At 42.5% G+C, this 21,295-nt stretch overlaps 1 protein-coding gene across 1 annotated transcript in view; it reads right to left on the minus strand.

Annotated features, from left to right (window-relative positions):
• Nucleotides 1–21,295, minus strand: part of FRMPD2 (FERM and PDZ domain containing 2) — a 112,682-nt gene that overhangs the window by 35,215 nt on the left and 56,172 nt on the right. Inside the window, 6 exon segments of the mRNA XM_049103128.1 lie at nucleotides 651–738; nucleotides 741–866; nucleotides 6,435–6,582; nucleotides 8,857–8,858; nucleotides 11,293–11,476; nucleotides 16,530–16,685. Of these exon segments, the coding sequence (XP_048959085.1) occupies nucleotides 651–738; nucleotides 741–866; nucleotides 6,435–6,582; nucleotides 8,857–8,858; nucleotides 11,293–11,476; nucleotides 16,530–16,685 (704 nt within the window).

Raw genomic sequence — 21,295 nt, forward strand, 5'->3', positions numbered from 1 at the left:
ACCTTCATTGGTCACATGCTGCCTGTGAATCTGTGCTATTTATATAACTTGCAATGTAAGTGTAATCCAATTTCTAGGCTATTTTTAAGTTTGTGAATCCATGTGTTATAATGTAAAGTTGTGTTTAGAAGCTCATTATTTTCACTTACAAATCAAATTCCAAGCACTCCATCAGTAGAGAAAGCAGCATAATGTAGAGATTAGGAGTGTGGACTCCAGGGCCAGCTGCATGTGCTCAAATCCCAAACTCTCCATTTCTTTCCTGGTACAGCTGGGAGATGATAGAAACCACTTCGCAGGGTGGCAAGAGTAAAATCAATTGATGTGTGTAAGTGCTGGGAACAGTTCCTGGCTCATGATAAGACTTACTAGGCTTATTACGACTTCTTTGTTTTGTCCTCTTCGGTTTCGTACCATCACCTAGTTCTTTCTCCACCATTGGGGGATGGGATGTCTGCCCTGCAGACTTCAGCATAGACTTTGCCCATAGACCGCCTCCAGGAAATCTCTATGGAATTAGTTGTTAGTGAATGAATGTATCCTTCCCTTAGACATCTGACATCCTTTAAACAATTTCTTCAGGTATGGAATGCTCCAGAGCGCCAAGTACAAGATGGTTTGGGCTCAGAGAATGGATGTGTCAAACCCACCTGCCTCGGATTCCCTGTGCCATAGCCTCCTTGGTGGTTTCCACAGCGAAGTTATCCAGCAACGTGGGCAGTGGGCCCCCTGCGGTCACCGCAGCCTGGGTGTGGGTGCGAACGGCGTATTTTCTGAGCTCGACAGTTTCTGAATCCAAGTGAGAGGCTTGGATTGGGCCGGGTGTGCAAGACTCACATTGGGCATTTGCACACATTTATCATGGCCTGAAATTTGGGAGAAAAACATGAGCAACATAAATACATACAAGCATGATGCTGGATCTATCACTCTTGAAACAACAAGGCATCGCAGACTCCAGGTTCTATTGCTGCTCTTCTTTCTCCACAATTTGTCCTCAGGCTGACTGAGGGGATGCTTGCAATTAGTCCTGAGGATGCCAAACCTTCCTAATTAGCACACAGTAATGAAAGCAACCTCAGAAACACAAAAAGGGAAAGGAAATGCTCTCCTTCCCCCTGTAGTTGAGGGTCCTCAGCCACGATTTTGATGGGTATTAACATTCACTGCAATGTCACAATAAAACTTATAGAAAGAGTCTTGTAGAAAATTCACTGCTGCCACCCATCCTGCTCACTGCCTTTTCAAAACCATCCTCATAAGCATTGTAACAAATGAATCTTCAAATTACCTGGGCTCCAAGATTAAGCTCTGGCCTATAGAATATAATCTTTAACCTCTATACAGTTTAATTTCCCTGGTAATAATTATTTAAGATCCACATTCTGAAGTATGAATACATATCAGATGTATTGAGTCTCCTAGCCCCTAGAAGGGGAAGAACTTCCCCTTCTCCTTCATGCAGAAAGATATAATAAATGGCTCTAATGACGTCCCTAACTCGAGATCATGCATGTAAGTGATTCCCACCACTTCACTATTCATGTCATTCATAAGAAATTGAGATTTGATTGACAGAGTCCTTAAATTAACTAGGCTTTATAAAGCCTAGTTTGTATTGTGAAAAAGGAAAATGATGACTAAATTCTGGCCATCTGCTCTCTGCTAAAACTGAGAAGGAAAAAAAAAGTGTTCTGGCACGTGGTGCTTCTATGGTTCTGGCTTTGTCTGTGTGTATGTGTATGTAAAGCATGGTGAAGTCCTTCCACTTCCAGGGTGTCCATGAGCATTTATATGCTCAAGTAGAAACCCCTTCTTTACAACAGTGTCTGGTCCATTGCCAGGTTTGTTCCCACTAAAAAAGGTAGCCTTTCAAAAATACTTTTTGAGAACTTTTTGTGTCTATGAAGCATTTTTGGTACTATCACTCATACACAGTGGGCAAAAAAAGACAACTTAAGCAATTTGAATATGACCTACAGCTTTTTATATGAGTTGTATAGTATCTTACACCAGAGCTTGGACCCTTTAGACACAAAGCAACAACAACAGTAACATTAACACCAACAACTCATATATGCTGAATGTGTATTATGTGCTAGGCACAGAGGTAAGTGTGTTATCTATATGGTCTCCTTTAAACCTCACAATGACCCTGTTGGGATAGATACTATTATACCTATGTTATAGAGGAGGAACTTGAGGCTAAGAGAGCTAGTAATTTTCTCAAGGTCCTATGGCTTGTAGGTGGTAAAGCAGAACCTGTTCTCAAGTCAGCTGACAACACAGTCTGTACTAGAAATGAAGGTGCCCAGGACACAAAGACAAAGACAGCAGTATGGGAGATTCATCCAAGACATGCCCAGCCTTCTGATCACCAGGGCCCAAAGGGACAGTGATCTCAGGCTTAATTACGGACCTGAGACATCTTTGAGATATTTTTCTCAGCCTGAAAGAAAGCATGCAGTATAGCTGGAAAGCAAAGTGGAAGACTCAAGGCAAGACATATGTCAAGGTTCAGGCCAAACTGGGGAGAGTCTGACATGCCATCCTAGAAGTCCTCACTTGTCCCTGCAGATGGCAGAAAGCCCCCTGCAAATTTTCAGTGGAAGAACACGATCATATTGGTGCTTTTAAAAGGTTTGAAGGCTGAGCACAAGACAATTATGGGGACATGACTGCCAATGGCAAGCCCATTTGAGAGCCCTTAGTAAGAGGCAGAATGTGACAGGAGGAGGCAGGTTCAGACCCCCCACCCCTCCACTCAGTTTCTTGCAGAGTGGTTGAGTGGTCTCAGTTGAACAAGACAAAGATCATGGTGGAGAAGTTTGTATGGAAGCATGAGATCAACTGTAGACATGCTGAGTCTGAGGACCGTATGGGGCCATGAGATGGACATGGCCAGTTCTTAGGTGGTGCAATCACTGAAAATAGTGTCTGCAGAAAGAGTTTCTAATATGAAGAAATTTTTTTAAAGGCAAAGAAAAATTATCTAATTTTTCCAAAGAAGATATGCAAGTGACCAACAGGCAAATGAAAATATCAATATCACTAATCAGAGAAATGCAAATGAAAACCACAATTAGATGCCACACCTGTCCAAATGGCTACTATCAAAAAGACAAGACACCACGAGCATCAGCGAGGATATGGGGAAAAGGGAATGCTTGTGCATTGTTAGTGGGAATGTCAATTGGTGCAATCACTATGGAAAACAGTATAGAGGTTCCTCAAAAAATTGAAAAAGAACTACCATATGATCCAGAAATTCCACTCCTGTGACCTACCTGAAGGAAATCAAAACACTACATTGAAGAGATCTCTGCACCTTCAATAGGCAAGACATGGAAACAACCCAAGTGTCCATCAACATGTGAGTGGAAAAGGAAATGCACATGTGTATATAACACATGTATTATACTTTTTAGCCATAAAAAAGAAGGAAATCTTGCCATTTGAGACAACATGGATGGACTCTAAGGGTATTATTCTAAGTGAAGTAAATCAGACAAACCGATATTGTATATTTTCATCATATGCCAAATCTAAAAAGCTGAACTCATAAAAGCAGAGAAGAGAATGGTAGTTGCCATAGCCAGGGGCAGGGTGGGAAAATGGAGGGATGTTGGTTAAAGAGTACAAACGCCAAGCTGTAAGATGAATAAGTTCTGGAGATCTGATATACAGCATGGTGAGTATAGTTAATAATATTGTATTACATCCTTGAAAGTTGTTAAGGGAGTGGATTTTAAATGTCATCACCACAAAAACAATTATAATTATGGCAGGGACTGGAGGTGTTAACTATCTTATTGTGGTAATCATTTTGCAGTGTATATAGGTGTATCAAACCATCATACTGCACACCTTACTTATATACATATGTCACTAATAATTCAATAAAGCTAGAAAAAATAAAGGAAAATAGCATCACATTAACCCAGCCCAAAAAAGAAAAACTGTGAAATAATCCTTTTAATATCAATGTTATATTCCTGAAAACTCTTATGAAGGTAGAATTTGGAGTATGAGAAAACAGTAATATGAGCAAAGCTGGCTTAGAAGGACTAGTTTCACAAGTGAGCCTGCAGACCTTTATAAATATTTTACATTCACTTGTATCAGGCAATAAAAGTAATATTGATGATGTTTCACATTGTATCTTAGCAATAGCAGGTAAAATACAGTTAATTTACATTCATTATCTCCAGCTCCCTGCAAACACCCTAAAACTGCCACTATGTGATTTCAATGAAATATTTATAATTTATTTGGGTATGCTGCAAATCATATGTCCCCTTTTTCTGTGTTTGGTTCTGCATCCAAATGCTCAGCAATTTTGTTTCCTGACTGATCCTCGTCCCAGGCTCCCAGAACCCAGTGTTCACTGTCCCCTCTTCCCCCATGAACCAGCTAGCACTGAACAAAACCCCCACAAGCAGAAGCTGCTGTTACTACTACACAGACTTAGTGAACATGGGACACAGAGCTAGAAACATCTCATGTACTGTTCCTCTAAAGCCACCAGACACCAGTGTGCTCACCTAAGAACACCGAGGTTCAGGGAAAGGAAGTGAGTTGCCCCAAGTCATGCAGCTAGTAAACTCTACTGCTCTGAGTCTACTGGGCTCCAGGGCCACATTCCAAGCAAGGGGGTCTCAAACTTTTCTGTGCATCAAAATCACTTGGGTTCCTTTTCAAATGCAGATGTATTCAGTAGGTCTGTATGGTGCCTGAGGTTTCGTATCTCTAGCAAGCTCTGGAGTGATGCACATGCAGAGACCACTGTTTGAATATGAACGCTGAAACCACTCTATTAAATTGTTCTCTTTTCTAACTAAAGAAAAAATAATGCTTAGAGATCAACGGCAACTATGATCAATCCAATGCTCAGTGCCAAACCTCTCTAGTCCTAGAGTCCCTGTTCTGGTAGGATAAAGGCTGTACTGCAGAGTGAAGTTCTTAGGCACCAGCCTCAGGGGGAGACAGGTTCAAACCTCAGCCCCAGCACCTCCCAGCTAGCCTGTTACTTAACCTCCTCAGTAATGCTGGTGCCTGCCTCGTTGGGCTGCCTGACAAGCGCAGTTTAAGGAAACAACGTATTATGAGCATAAATGAGATAATTCATAGAAGGGCTTAGAGTACCTCCTGGTACTAATAAGAGTAATAAATAGTTCCTTAGTGCTTCTTAAAAACTCAAGAAGTATTAACTAGTGTTCTGTGATGTGTAGCTTCATCCGACCTAGTAGTCTCTTTCCTAATTAAAGCAATATTACATGTACATTGTTGAATGTTTGGTAAATCCTGAAAACGACACAAAGGAGAAAACAATCATGCCTGTGTGCCTGTGTGCCTGTGTGCCTGACCCACAAAGGTAACAATAAACCTATGAAGGTACTCTGGGGAGGTTCATTTCCATATTCTTCCTTTTCTGTTTCATAACATGTTAAAACCAACCAAGTTACTATCCTGGCGCTTAGGTTGGTGCTTTCCAGCGCAGGAGATACATGGGGCCATTTACATTTAAATATGTTAGTTAAAATTAATGAAATAAAAAATGTAGTTCCTCAGTTCTATTTGCCACCTTTCAAGTGCTCAGTAGGTACATACTGGTAGTGACACCCATACACACTGGCAGTGACCCTGAAACAAACAGTATGCATATTTTCATTGCAGAAAGTTTTATCAGTGGGAAATAAGACTTCATATTTCATTTTTCCTCACTTAGAGCCACATTATGTGCATTTCACATGTCATCATTCCCCAGAAACTGACTTTAATGTCTAAATTATAAAGATGTATCTTAAGGCTTTGGAGATTTAGGTTGCTTCCAAATGGACACTGTTATAAATAACGTTCTAGTGAACACCTATGAGCATCAACTTCCATGTAACTTCTGTATTTATCACCTTTGGATAAATATTTGTCTATAAGTGAAATTGCAGGGCTAACAGACATGGGCTTTTTAAAGGCTTTTGATATATATTACCAAGTGTATTTCAGACAGATTGTACCCATTTACCCCACTGACCCCCCCCCCCCCGCCTCCCGCCATCGTACCTATTTTAGCATTTACCAGTCGAAGAAAATAAATACATTTCACCTTAATGGTATTTCTTGAGTTATTAGAGAGATATAAAACTTTTTAGAGGTTTCTGGGTCAACTATAGATACTGATACAAATTGTTTTATGAAATAACCTTTCCAAACGCGAGGTTAAGAATATAGCGTCTAAGAACATGAGAGACTCCTAACTCTGGGAAACAAACAAGGGGTGGTAGAAAGGGAGGTGGGTGGGGGATGGGGGTGACTGGGTGACAGGCACTGAGGGGGGCACTTGATGGGATGAGCACTGGGTGCTATTCTATATGTTGGCAAATTGAACACCAATAAAAAATAAATTAAAAAAAAAAGAGAATATAGCGTCTACTCACCAGCTGCAACTGGAAGAGAGCTCATCTGAGCATTAAACCCATGCTGAGCAGAGCAGAGTCCCAGTAAATATTTACAGGTCTTTGTTGAATTGGTGACAAATGTATGCTTTTTCCCAGAGATGCTGCTTGTGATGGTGAACTTCTTTCGCTGAAGGAAGCAAACACAGACTTTCATATGTTGATTATGCTGACCATCCATTTAAGCACAATTGTCCAAAGAGCTATCAAATGCTGGAGCCTCCAGTTTGGTCTCAAGGTACTAGGCATCTAGAAGTATATGACAGATGTTCTCTGACCATGGCCTATTATTTTTTCTTATATTAAAAAAAAAACCCTCTTCTTATTTTTTTCTTCATTCACAAAGCCAGTGTTTGTTTATCAGGCAATTGCCAACTGCTGAGAAGGGAGCTAGGTGAAACGCATATGAAATGAGTCAGGTACACACTTGGCCCTCAGCAAGGAGTGAACATAATCCTCCGTGTGCACTTTGAAAGGCCATAAAATATATCTATAGTTTTCATTGCACAAACTCCCAGAAGGTGCAGACAAAATTTCAGCTAGTGGGGTTATAGAAAAGATAAAATAAGATAAGAATAAGATAAGAAAAGATAATATGCATTCTCATATTTCTTGCACTTATGGGCAAGGCTCTGTTCTAAGTGCTTTCTGGGTATTAATTCATCTCATCTACAGAATGAGGTAGGTCATACAATTGTCCCTATCCTACAGATGAGGAAACACACCAAGAGTCCTTAGGATGCAGCAGAATTCAGGTCACATCACCAAGAAATGCTTCCCCATATTTATACTTTCAGGGCCCACATACAAAGTAATAATATGGTACAGCTAAGTGGGATAAACTGGAGATAAATAAATAAATAAAATAAAAAAATAAAAAAATATAATAACTATTCACTAACAAATCTGAGAAAAGAGAATCATTTACACACACACACACACACACACACACACATACACCAATCTTTCTTTCAACTCATAAACTCTTGGCAAAACTCTCCTTTTAGATACTAATGCTTTAAGATACTAAGCAGCACAAAGAGTGGACTTTCTAGGCATAAAGCTGAAAACGGTCTCAACTGTAGTAGTTTGGATTTCTTTTTTTTTTTTTTAATTTTTTTAATTTATTTATGATAGTCACAGAGAGAGAGAGAGGCAGAGACACAGGCAGAGGGAGAAGCAGGCTCCATGCACCAGGAGCCCGACGTGGGATTCGATCCCGGGTCTCCAGGATCGCACCCTGGGCCAAAGGCAGGCGCCAAACCGCTGCGCCACCCAGGGATCCCTAGTTTGGATTTCTTCTCCATTTCGGTAACATCATTTAATGAGAAATGCATATCTATAAGCAAACTTTCACAGAGGTGAGCTGCTCTCTGAACAAGATGATGTAAAACTAGAATCTCAGAGTTTTCAGCACAAACAAAAAAAATGTATTTACACCTCTGTTGCCGCAGTACACACTTGGTGCTTCCATAATCACCTTTGTTTCAAAGCATTGTTTTACCATTTTGAGTATGTTATCACCTGTAGTTCTATTATTGCTGCTGTGAGTTCGCCCGCTAGTTTGTGTATCTTGTTTGATATCTCTTTGTGGAGCAATGATGTTCTTCGACGGAGGCAGATTTGCCATGAAGCTGAGGGTCCTGGGAGGGGCTCCAGCCAAGTCTTCACAGGGTCTTGTAAAGTGTGGAAAGCAAGCCTTGAAATGTTCAGAGCTAGAGGCCAGTCTGACAGAAATCTCTTTCAAGTTGTCAGAAATAAAAGACTGTGACTTAATTCTCAAAAACATCCCAATTGAGTGGCAGTTCTGTCCTATCAGGGGTATACTTTATAACTGTATATACTGCATTCTCAATATAATGCACAATATTTTTCTTTTTTTAATGGAGAATCACATGAAATAGAATTTATTCGATTCCCTGCACTTGCAGCACAGAAACCTATACCAGCATTACAAAGAGCAAGTGTGTCTGTGTCTCTCTGCAAAGCTGCATGCTTTGTGCATCTTATCAACAATAAAAACAACTTGCAGTCAGCATGGAAAGTCTAAATTGTAATTCTATTGCCTCTAGAGAAAATGTTACAAAGTGCTATAATATGGAAACATAAACAGAATGTATACCACCAACATTCTTCAGGAGCGTTTTAACTACTGCTAATAACCCAGGATGGTTACAAACACGATAGGTTCCTTGTTCCACAATGAACACTTTCTCAGTTGGATAATCTTCTGAACCAATGTTGTCTCTGTCACAGACAGGCTGCCAACATGCCTACAAATCACAGTCTTAATCAATCATGCCTACAACCATAGTCAAATCAATGTCTTAATGGCATTTCTCTCTAACTCTATTGCTACCTCCCTGCTGGCTGGTGAGATGAATGGCCTGCAATTGTCTGAAACATCTTGGCGTCTGTTATTAATTAGGCAAATTTCAAACCAACTTCCTGAGCTCATTCTTGCATTATTTGTAGAGTTCCACATTTTGTGCTCGCAGAAGCATGAAGAGTGACAGTCATTTTCTGTACAAGATGCCTGATTTGTGGCAAGCAATTGGTGACATAATTTCATGGGATGACTTTTCCATAAAAAAGACATTGGTGCTGAGGAAGAGGATGGTCATCAAGGCATGGAAATCCTAATTAGTGGCAAAGTCGTTTTGGGGTTTTTTAAGCTATAAGTTTGTCTTGTGAACCTGATGATTTTCCAGCTTTAATCAAGAAATTTTCCCTGGTCACAGGAAAATAGATGTCTATAAACATTCAATCAACTTAAAAATAAAGCACTTACTTAAGGGGATTGTTAAATTTTATAACTTCTAAAATTCTATTTTCAAAATTACATTTTAGGTTATCTGCAGTTTTACAAATGTCCTAAGACAAATTACATTGAAAAATTTAAACAGGGGACGCCTGGGTAGCTCAGTGGTTGAGCGTCTACCTTTGGCTTAAGGCATGATCCCGAGGTCCTAGGATCGAGTCCCACATTGGGCTCCCTGCATGGAGCCTGCTTCTCCCTCTGCCTGTGTCTCTGCCTCTGTGTCTCTCATGAATAAATAAATAAAATCTTAAAAAAGAAAAGAAAAATTTAAACAGTTAACCATGACGTAAAGAAAATAGGAAGCAGTGCAATAGTATTGATTCAGTAATTAAAACTCCTCAAATAATCTTTCATTTGAATTAAAGTAAGTCGAATCATTAAAATTATTAAAAACTTACAAATACATGTTTTACTTTCAGATATAGTCAAAAATATTTGGGAAAAAGTTTCTTGATAGAATATAAGTTTTTTGTTTTTGTTTTTGTGTGTGTGTGTGGTTTTTTTTTTTTAGTATTAGAAGTATTATAAGAACTCAGTTTAATTCTGTTATTTACTTTTAGATATAAGCTTTTTTTTCCAAAGACAAACAATAATTTATCATGAAACACTATCAAGGGGACACCTGGGTGGCTCAGTTGGCTAAGCGTCTGCCTTTGGCTCAGGTCATGAGCTCCGGGTCCTGGGATTGAGCCCCCATTGGGCTCTGCCCTGAGCAGTCTGCTTCTCCCTCTCTCTCTGCCCCTCCCCCACCTTCTGCTCTTGCTATCTCCCTCAAATAAGTAAATAAAACCTTAAAAAAAAAAGCAACATTATCAAGAATCATGCTTGAACAATATGTCAACTTCAACAGACAAGATGGAAGAAACAAAGGAAACATTAAGCAAATGAATTAAACCAATTACCTTCTACTTAGGAAACTCTAACATCAGATAATGATAGTAAAAACAGCAATCTAACCAGGAGGAAAATCCTTAAAACCCTAACAGAAAATTAAATAGAAAGAAAAAACTGATTATTTCATGGGCCAAAAGATGAAGACCTTCATGTTTGATAAGGAAATCATACCTAAAGGAAATGGTAGAAGGGGAGGTGGGCAGGGGGATGGGGTGATGGGGTGATGGGCACTGAGGGGGGCACTTGACGTGATGAGCACTGGGTGTTATACTACATATTGGCAAATCGAACTCCAATAAAAAAAAAAAAAAAAAAAAGAAAAAGGAAAGAGTAGCATTCTCACGGTATCAGTTTTGTAAGCATTTTGTGTCTATTGTACTGATTAAATGAGTTGCTCTGTTTTAGTAAAAAAAAAAAAAAAGGAAATGGCAAACTGACTGGGGTGACCTACTATGGGATAAGCAGGAAGATTAGGTACCAGAGTAATCTGCTGTGGGGACAGACATAATGCTTTTGGTGGCAAATTTATTGTAACTACATTCAGGAAGTATATAAATACTCATGCAAATGGCATTGAAATACAATTTCAAACGTGATACATTTAATAGAGATTTTTTGTTTCAAAAAAAGACTTTAAAATTTTCAAAGGCACCAAAGGTCTGCAGTCCCCAGCATCCTGTAGCACACCTGTAGTCTGTGGGAGACAGGCTGAATGTCTCAGGACACTGTGTGCACAGGGAAATTTTAAAACATACAGGAAAAAATTTGAAAATTTGGCAGATTTCACACCACCTATGGGGGCTCTCCTCTCCCATCTTCCAACGCCAACCTTGCTATCAGCATCAGTGGATTCCCCACTTTAGGAGAACTCCACCCAGAGAGAAGGTATAGCGTTTTCAGCTGATGGCTACCCATGGGGGTGCACAGGGACCTGGCAAGAAATGGTGGGGAGGAAACGGCCTCCTGGGGACTCCTCTGGTAGACTTCTTTCAAATACGCCACAATGTATCCCAGTACTGGTTGTGAGCTTATCTGGTCAGGGGAAGATCATATGACTCCGCTGCTCCTTTATGGGGGCAACAGACCAAAGGGAAATGAAGCAGTTATCCACTGAGCTACACTCACACAAATAGAAATCTTCCTGATCTCTCCACTGAAACTGCAAAGTTGCAATTCTGCTGTTGTTTTTCACTTCGTAGAATATGACATCCTTGGCACAGATCCCCAAGGCCATCTCCCCTGCTCCCTTTATCTTCTCTGGGAGAACATGGTGAACTAGCACACCATATTCTGGGAGCTGCTGAGTGACCTGGAGCAAGAAAAAAAGCCAATTGAGAAGAGACAGTCCCACTAACCTAAAATAATAGGCTTCAGACCAATTCATGAAAAGCATTTTCACAGATGTTCCAAAAACTAAGAGTAGGATTGCCCAAATACGCTTAGGAAAACACTGAGCTAACCAGATCGCCTTACTACAGAATTTCTCCTCACCTCTACTATGATAGCATTTCCTATTTTATTAACCCTAGGATTCCTTTTTCATGGAGTACCTAAGCAACACCTGGAACAGTTACCATAAAAATGATACAACAGAATATTAATATTCTGAACAAGGTTTTAGAATTCAGACTCTTCTGGGTCACCTCCAGGGAAGGGATTCCTTTTCCCAATTGTGTCTATTAAGGTCTATTGAAATGTTATCTGCTACAACCCCTTCATTTTACAAATGGAAAAACTGAGATCCAGGCAGGGAAAGGCCCCTTCCAGATGGTCAGCACCACTGTGAGAGCAAGATAAGTCGTGAACATCCTGCAGAGTAAATGAGCAATCACTGGCAATGACATCTTTCACCATGTCACAGTGCATTGCTGGGGTCCCTCCAGTCCAAGGTCTGTCCTCAGTTCACTAGCTCAGAATAATGAATTTTGTCAGAGTCCTGAGGGTCAATCAGAGATGAAGACTGCATCAGGCCCATCAGATTCTTAAGAGATTGGAGTATAAACTTGATGCAGATGTTTTTATGTTTGAATGGTAATCACATCTCTATCCTGGTATCTAGCCTCTGCATCTTCACCTGCAGACTTCAGGCCTCATCAGAAGACTGATGCACCTGGACTTACAGCAGGGACTTCTTGCTCCCTCTCAGAAGGGTTTCATTGGTGAGATCTGGTATCCTATCCCTACCCCTGCCCCCAAAAGAGAGCACTCTGCCAAGGCCAATTTCTCCCACCCCCCAGACAGGGTAATAACAATAGGGACAAATTATGACTTTGAGAGCTCCTTTCTCAGGATATTTGCTGTGCTTTTTTTCTTCTGTTAATAATCTCTGCCGACAGGTTATACTGCCCGCAGAGCCTACAGCTCTTCATATGATGTTGATTCAGTTTCTGGGCCTTGAGCCTGCTTGTTTTAACTTTGGAGGCACTGTTCATCACCATTGTTGTCATCAGCAGTAGCATCCAAAACACTATTGAGCACTTCATGCTGAAATATCCAATGGCCAGACTAGGCATGTGCTTAGGTATTAAATTAGGGTGATCCCAAAGCAATAAAGTAAATTCTTTTAAATAATTTGATGTGATATTTCCAAAAAAAATTTAAAGCCTTAGACTTCACTAGGATAAAGATGCCTTTGCTAGACTCCCTTACATGTTTTAATTGTTTAGTATTTAATTTTAGTTTTTTTTAATTTTAGTTTTTATTTTATTTTTTAAGTATATAGAGAAGGATGTGATCCTGAAGTACTTGGAGTGACAAAATGTTTAAATGGCAAAGCACCAGTGTGCCCTGGGTGGCTCAGTTGGTTAAGCACCCAACTCTTGATTTTGGCTCAGGTCATGATCTGAGGGTCATGAAACAGCCCTGTACTGGGCTCCAAGCTGGGTGTGGAGCCTGCTTAAGATTCTCTTACCCTCTTCCTTGGCCCCTCCCCCCGCCTCTCTCTTTAAAAAATTAAAAATTAAAAATAAAATGGCAAAGCGCCATGAAAACATTTCCCATGTACCATGCTGTTTAATCTTTACAGCAATCACAACAGCAATCTTTTCTCTTTTCAAATGAGAAAGTAGATTTACTTAGGAGCCAGAAATGGAAGTATAAGTCTGTCTATTTCTGAGTCTTCACTCTTAGCAACTAACATACAGAGTTCCCATCACATTTGGAAACATGGGTGAGTATACATAAGATCCTCAGGGGCATTTTCAATTGGTAAAAAAATAAATATTATCTATGTCTCCATTCTCTACTAGGAAATCCTCTGGAGCACCTCTCCTGGGCATTCCATGTTGTGATTGCTAATTGTCCTCTCAGAGGTTCCTTTATCTTCATGTGCTTAGAGGCATCTCACTATCTTCTCCTTCTCCCTACAGTGGCAGCCAGGTTTACACTGGACTCAGGCTCTCCTGGCTCCCAGCATATGCAGCATCCTTGCTGTATTGTAAACTGTTGGAACAAGCAGACTGTTTCATCAAGAGAGTCATAACTACTCATATCCTTTGACCCTATGATTCCATTCCTGGCAATCTGTCCTAAGAAAATGTACTGCGTAATCAAGACCAACACTTCTCTAGTGATGGTTGGTGCAGACTAGCAGGGTTGGGTTGGGTGACTGGCTCCCAGAGATAAAGATCTCCTAAAGGCAGTACTGTCTTTTTTTTTTTTTTTTTTAATTTTTTTTTTTTTTATTTATGATAGTCACAGAGAGAGAGAGAGGCAGAGACACAGGCAGAGGGAGAAGCAGGCTCCATGCACCGGGAGCCTGATGTGGGATTCGATCCTGGGTCTCCAGGATCGCGCCCTGGGCCAAAGGCAGGCGCCAAACCGCTGCGCCACCCAGGGATCCCGGCAGTACTGTCTTGAAAGGGATCATCAGGCAATCTTCAGAAAGCACATTTACAAAACATTTGTGATTATTTGGGGCATGCATATGTTATAATGCTAAATGAAGTAAAACACAGGATATAAGCACTATGATTTCAACAGCTAAAAAGAACAAAGAAAAGGAAATGTTTTAATAGTATATCAAAACCCCTCATTATTGTGAAAAAAAAAAAAATGGTTCCCTGGTTGAAGAGGTTTGGAAAACATGGAGTTAACCTCAAACAGGTTAGGTTGTTCTGGCATTAGTATGCTAATGTAGTCGTGAAACTTCCTGACAGAGCATGTCATTCAGCATCACCCACATAGGATTTCTGCCAAGTCTACCAGTGTGAGATGGTGAGATGATGAACTAGCAGAATTAGCCATTGGTAAACTGGAAGCCAAGAGGCATCTGATAATGGAAGAGAGGAGCCACAAGGAGCTGTAATTAAATAATCCAGTGGCTGTTTATGGAGTTACTGAGCCTGTGAGGGGCCCTGAAGATTCGGGACCTTGACATTTACAACCTAGTAGGGAGGACAAGAAATGTGTAGAAAGGCCTGCAATCCGAGTGTCTTGGCAATATTTATCAGCAATGTTCAAATGGTTATAACCTGAGACGCTGGCATTCCACTCATGAGCTTCTATCCCTAAGGAATTATGCACAAAGGCAGCTAAAGACTTGGGTAGCAAAAGTGCTAATCTCAGTATTGTTTAAAATAGTCCCCTATTTAAAATAATTTATGTGCCAAACAATGGAGTATTGAGAAAAAACTTAGGGTACACCATGTGTTGATTTAAAATAAAGTTTCAAAATGTTGGTGAGATGGGATTATAAAAATACACAAAACTGCATATGTAATATAAACCTAATTTTAAATGTGTATACACATGTGAAGGCACAGAACAAAGGAGAATGAATATAAGAAGATAGAATTGTGCTGTCTCCAGAGGGCAGAATCATGAGCAAATTGTTACTTTTATAATTATGGATGGGGCGTTAGATTTTGCTTAACTAACATTCACCCAAACGAGAAGGGTCCCAATGTGCCATGGGGATCACAAAGCCCTTTCGTGTCTCATGCAGCAGGGGTGACACACAGCCCTCGCAGGCCCAACCAGCCAGCACAGGGAACTCAAAACCCAGCGTTCCTTGAAACTGATAAGATGGCATGCAAATTAAGTCAAATCTATTCGACAAAACAAAATCTCACTGTATTTCTATTATGAGATGGTGGCTTCCTTCACAACCAATTTTCATCATTCAACCAGGAGAAGGAGGGACACAGAGAGCCTGGGGAGGGGTGAGCAGGTGGGCATCTTTGGGCCCAGAGAGGCCTCCATTGGCTCAAGTCCTTGGCCTCCCCACAGATTCTGTGGTTCTGCCTCCACCTTCCATCAGACGTGTGCTCATGGCTTTGAGGAGTCCACTCGCCCCTCATCAAAGGAAGGCTGCATCCTCTAGACAAAGAACATGGGCGAAGACTGGAATATAGAAAGCAGTGAGCACCTTTCCACCAGGGCTTCTCAAATGAAGTGTTTGTAAGTTTACATGGGTGAGGTATTACCATCTGCCAAGTGGCAGACCAAAAAGAAAGGCCAGATCTCCTCTGGACAGTTCTGCTTCCAAATGTCCATCTCTATTAAAGGCCAAAAACACGGATACATTTCCTATCCATCTTGGGAAACTTTTGTACAGAGAAATGTACAAATCTGGAGCTTGTTTTGAAATTCCTCCTCAGCTCTAAAGGCCAGCCAGGTATCCTACCCCGGGGAACTGAGGGCCCCTAGCTCCATCTACACAGGCGGAGTGGCAGTCCCTCCTATCCTGACATATTGTTATTGTTCTCATCACACAGCATACTCTGCACGACTCTGGTACCTGTCTGTCCTCTCCAGGAGACAAGATACTCTGGGGGCAAGGAGCATGTCCTTTCTGTCTCCATTCCATGAAGCACCTGGCCCAGAGCAGGTAAGTTGTGAGGTGTGCAAAGCTCTTCATCCTAGGCTATGTGTGTGCCCACCAATATGGGGGACTGAAATGCCACTGCTTACACTTGAGGGCTGAGCAGAGTGTGGACCAGAGCTATACCTAGCTGCATGGACCATACCATCTGTGCTGTGCTGAGAACAGTTGCCTGGAAGGCTGGAAACTTAAGGTCTTCCAATGGTTTTGCTTTTGTCTCATACCCCAGTTTGGGGTAGCTGTCCCATATGTCTCTCTGAGAAATGTGATCTCCTCACTTAGAGGAAAGTGACTGTGAATTCTATGGCTAAAGAAAGGCTCAGCGATACCCACTCAGCCCACTAAATCCTACCCATTTGGGGGGATCATTTCCAATGCCACCTGCTTCCAGAAGCCTCTCCTTGGTCTCAAATCCCTTGATCATACCTCCATGTGGGTCAGAGCATATCTGGCCCCCCAGAGAAAGCTCCAGAGGGAAGGGCTGGCTGTGTGCCCTTAAACAACAACACTCCCCCCACCAGGAGACCAGAAGTCTTACCCTCAAGAACTCCAACTCAGCATCCTCTCCCCAGAGCACAGGACTGAGACAGTGCATCTCTGAGACTTCAACTTGGACCTGGAGAGCAGTCATCCTCTTGATCAAACTTGCAGGGATGTAATCCTCAACCCGAAAATAGGCTTTATTCTCTTTCTGCTGGGAAGATGCAGAAGAAAAATGGCATAACCAAGAAGCCTTCTATAGGACTCTGAGCACAAGAGAAGCTTGTCTGCATTCCAAACCCCAGGTAGGGCCCCAGGGCAAGGATGTCCCCTTGAAGTACCCACCTCGGATAGTATTTTCTACTGTATTAGAAGTTGGCCTAAACCATATGATATGAGTAGAAGGGAGATAAGAGGAGCCACCTGTCTTTGAGACCCTTCTGTATGCCAGGCGGTCCTCAGAACACATTAGCTCCTTCAATCCCACAGTAATCCTATGAGGATGATATTATTAGTACCATTTGCAAGATGAACAAAATGAACGAGGAAGGAAGTCATTCAACAGGGCCAAGATCACACCACTTAGTGACAGAAACAAGATTCAGTCACCCAGGGGATCCCTGGGTGGCTCAGCAGTTTAGCGCCTGCCTTCGGCCCAGGGTGTGATCCTGGAGTCCCAGGATCAAGTCCCATGTTGGGCTCCCTGCATGGAGCCTGCTTCTCCCTCTGCCTGTGTCTCTGCCTCTCTCTCTTTCTGTGTCTCTCATGAATGAATAAATAAATAAAATCTTTAAAAAAAAAAAGATTCAGTCACTCAAAGTCCTCACACATCCCATGATGCCACACCAGTTCTTGAAAGGCACAGCAAAACCCTGGCCCCAACACTTTGGTTCTTTTTATTTATTTAGCATTTCTGTCTGCTTGTGCTCCTATTATACCGTCCCCTCTTACAAAGGAAGTCTTGGCTGTGCCACCATCTCTCCACATGAAGGGGATTAAGCAGTTGTCCTGTGAACAAGAAAGATCTGTCAACCCCACCTCACCTCAAGCCTGAACCTCCAACCAGCCTGCTCTTTCGGGAACCTGAGGCTGCCACCCCAGCACAAGCAGCTAGGTCAGTGCCACTCACCACCCAGTGCACAGTTCCCTGATATAGACCATGAAGCAGAAAGGTATGCAGAGGGCAGCCCAGGTGGCTCAGCGGTTTAGCGCCGCCTTCAGCCTGGAGTCGCAGGATGGAGTCCCACGTCGGGCTCCCCGCATGGAGCCTGCTTCTCCCTCTGCCTGTGTCTCTGCCTCTCTCTCTCCCTCTGTGTGTCTCTCATGAATAAATAAATAATAAAAATCTTTAAAAAAAGAAAGGTATGCAGAAGCTTTGGGGGGGGGCTGGTCTTGGGGACCACTGTAGGAATGAGGAAGGCAGAACTTGTCAGAGAAAGCTGACCCTGTCCTTGTATTCCTGATTCCTAATTCCTGGTCACTGGCAGCCCCTCCCAGCTTAAACTTAGGCAAGACATTACCCCATAGCTGAGGGCAACTACCTGTGAGGAAGGCAGCTGGGAGCTGTAAGGATCTTGCCTTCTCAGGGCTGGGGATGGACAGGTCGGCCTGTTGGGGAGATCTGAAGAGAAGAGCACATCACCCACTTCATCCCCATCTCCTGGTGTGGCACAGACCTGTCCCCATGTAGCCATGGACTAAGAATCCTCAGCTGAGAGTTAGCCCATGCCAGTTCTGGGCTCGACTCAGACACAAGCAGAAAGAAATTGCCCAGCAATCTTCTGCCTAAAAAAGCCTTCAGAATGCCATTAACATGGCCCCAATCCAAAACACTGGCAACACCAAGTGCTGGTGTGGATGTGGAGCAACAGGAACTCTCACCTACTACCAGTGGGAATGCAAAATGGTGCAGCTACTTTAGAAGATAATTGGTCTTCCAAACATAGTCTTACCATAGGATCCAGCCATCATGCTTCTTGGTATTGAACCAAAGGAGCTGAAATCATGCCCACACAGAAGCCTGCACGTAGATGCTTATAGCAACTTCATTCATAATTGCTAAAACTTGAAAGCAAAAGATTCCTCCAGTAGGTAAGTGGATAAAGAAACTGTAGTACATCCAGACAACAAAGTATTATTCAACACTAAAAGGAAACGAGCTACCAAACCACGAAAGACAAAAGACATGGGGGAGACTTAAGTGCATATTAAGTGAAAGACGTCAATCTGAAAAGACCACACACTTTCTGATGGAAAAAACAGTGATGGACAGTGATGCGTTGATGCGGGTTCATCAGCTGGAACGCATGTACCATTTTGGTGGGAGGTGCTAGGACTATGTCCAAGAGAAGACGTCAATATGGAACTAAAAAGCCCTAACACAAACATGTATTTCCATGTCACTCATAAAAAGAGGAAGATCAGAGGCAATGGGAACAATAGTAACAATATTACCATTTACACGGCACTTCCAGGTGATGCCCAACAGTGAGAGGATGGAAAGGTGAGCAAAGGTCCACCCAGGTAAGGCGCACCGTGTAACCATCCTGAATTATTATTAGGAAGGCCACAGGAAGACATCTGCCATAAAGTGGGAAAGCAGAATGCAACTCAAATGTGGCACTGTTTGCACCTGCATAAAATCCCCACAGGCAATCAGAGGCTAGAAGGGAGCTCACCATGAGGAAAGCTGTTCCGCCACAAGATGTGATTAAGGAGATTTATTTTTATACCAAAATGTCTTTGTCTCCCTCTTTAAAATGCAAATGTAATCATGTCACTTCCCTGCTTAGAATTCTTCAATGGGTCCCAGTCTTTCACTACAGTGGTTTCCAAATTAATTTTTTTCTCCTAGCACCAGAACCATTTATCAAACAAAATACAAGCCCCTTGGGGGGGCACATAAGGTTTGTTCCAGATCTGGCTTGCAGTGCTGTCCAGCCTCCAGGCCACTTCAGCTAGGGCTGCAGTGACAATGCTGGAGCCCTCCTCTCCTGCCCGCTCAACGACACAGACACAGGGACAGGTCTTCCTGTCTGGGTCTCCCAAAACGCTCTGATGAGCCCACCACAGTGCCTGGCACACAACGAAGCCAGGCCCTGCAAAGTGAGTCCTGGCTGGGCTCTCAGTACCTTACCCAACTTCACAGAGCTGCAATTTTTCTCAGCCTCAGGTGGAAATAACACCAGCTTTGCAGGGTTGACATAGGGCTTAGATGATACCAAACATGGAACGGGCTCTCCATAAATGAGGATTGAGGGAGTAAGGGCCCAAATGAGTGGGTTTGTGTAATCTGTTGCCTTTACACCTACAAAGGAAAAGGAGTAGATCTGCCTTTGGGGGCCATGTGGGGACAGCAGAGAGTGTCCTGGAACCACTCTCGTCCATGGCAGTGAGAGAGGTTGAGGCTCCACAGGATCTGGAGAAGGAGCTGGAGGTGGAAGATGGCCGGTAAATAAACATGTATACCATGCCAGGCAGTGGTAAATGCTATGAAGAAAAATGCAGCAAAGTGAAGGCATAAGGAGGGCCTTGGAAGACTCTGGGCATAGCAACACCTTCTGAAGATGGACTGGGAGGAAAGCAAAATGGTTCTGGCATAGTCAAAAAAGTGTTTTTTCAAATTGCGGCTTGTAGCACATTAGTGAGCTAATGATTCATAGGTAGCATTTTTAAAGTTAACTACAATAGAATAGGAAATACCAGTGTGTATCACATATATAAAGGGTGCATCTTATTGCCTAAGTTTTTGCCTCAATTCTGTTCTAGCTACATATGTGTGTGGATTGTGTTATCATCTCTCTCTCTTTCTCTCTCTCTCTCATGGGCATGGCACAGAACATTGGAAAGCCACTGTTCTCAAGCAGCTTTTGATATTGTCCTTGCTCTTAAACCCGGTTACTGAGACGAAGCAGGCAAGCTGTGACAAAGGTCACACACCTTGCCCTCTCCGCCCCACACTGTGTGAGGATGAAGAACATTGATCAGAGTCTCTTCGAGGCATCTACACTTGGCAGTGGCTACAGCTTCTCCTTCCCAGATTCCAGGTATATCTGCATGTCTAGGCCATGTTCTCTGCAGGTTCACATTCAGTGGCTTCTGGACTCTACCCTCTAGGTTGCAGCCTTACACCAAAGAGAGAAGGGCTTTCTCTCTCTCTCTCTCTCTCTCTCTCTCTCTCTCTCTCTCTCTCTCTCAGTAATGCCATGGAAATCCTGTAGTTCTGTCTCATTGGTTCTGATAAAGTCATATGTCTACTCAAGCCAATCACTGTACAGGGAGCTGCCATGCTCTGATTAGTTAGATTTGAGTTATATGGCCTCCCATATTTGCTGGGGCTGCCATAACACATACCACAAGCTGTCATTTAAGACAATGACAGAAACTTATCCTCTCATAGTTCCAGAGGCTAGAAATCCAAGATCAAGTGTGGGCAGGGTTGGTTTCTTCTGAGGCCCCTCCCCTTGGCTTGCAGACTGCCTTCTTCTCCCTGAGTCCTCACACCGTCTCTCTCTCCTGTGCTCCTGGTGTCTTTCTGTGGGTCCCAATCTCTTTGTACAGGGACTCCGATCAGACTGGATTAAGATAAAACCAGAAAGCCTCATTTTGACATAACTGCCTCTTTAAGACCCCATCTCCAAATACAGCCACATTCTGAGTACTAGGGGTTAGAACTTCAACATATAAATCATAAAGGAGCATACTTCATCCATAACACAAAGCCAGACCCAAATGACCCCAGCCAACTCAGAACTTCAGCCAAACACAGCTCCTTTGTTCGCCAAGGATGTAGCATCATGGACCACTAAGTGCTCCCTGGTGGTA

This window comes from Canis lupus, chromosome 28, assembly GCF_003254725.2.
Source record: "Canis lupus dingo isolate Sandy chromosome 28, ASM325472v2, whole genome shotgun sequence".
NCBI classification, from domain to species: domain Eukaryota; kingdom Metazoa; phylum Chordata; class Mammalia; order Carnivora; family Canidae; genus Canis; species Canis lupus.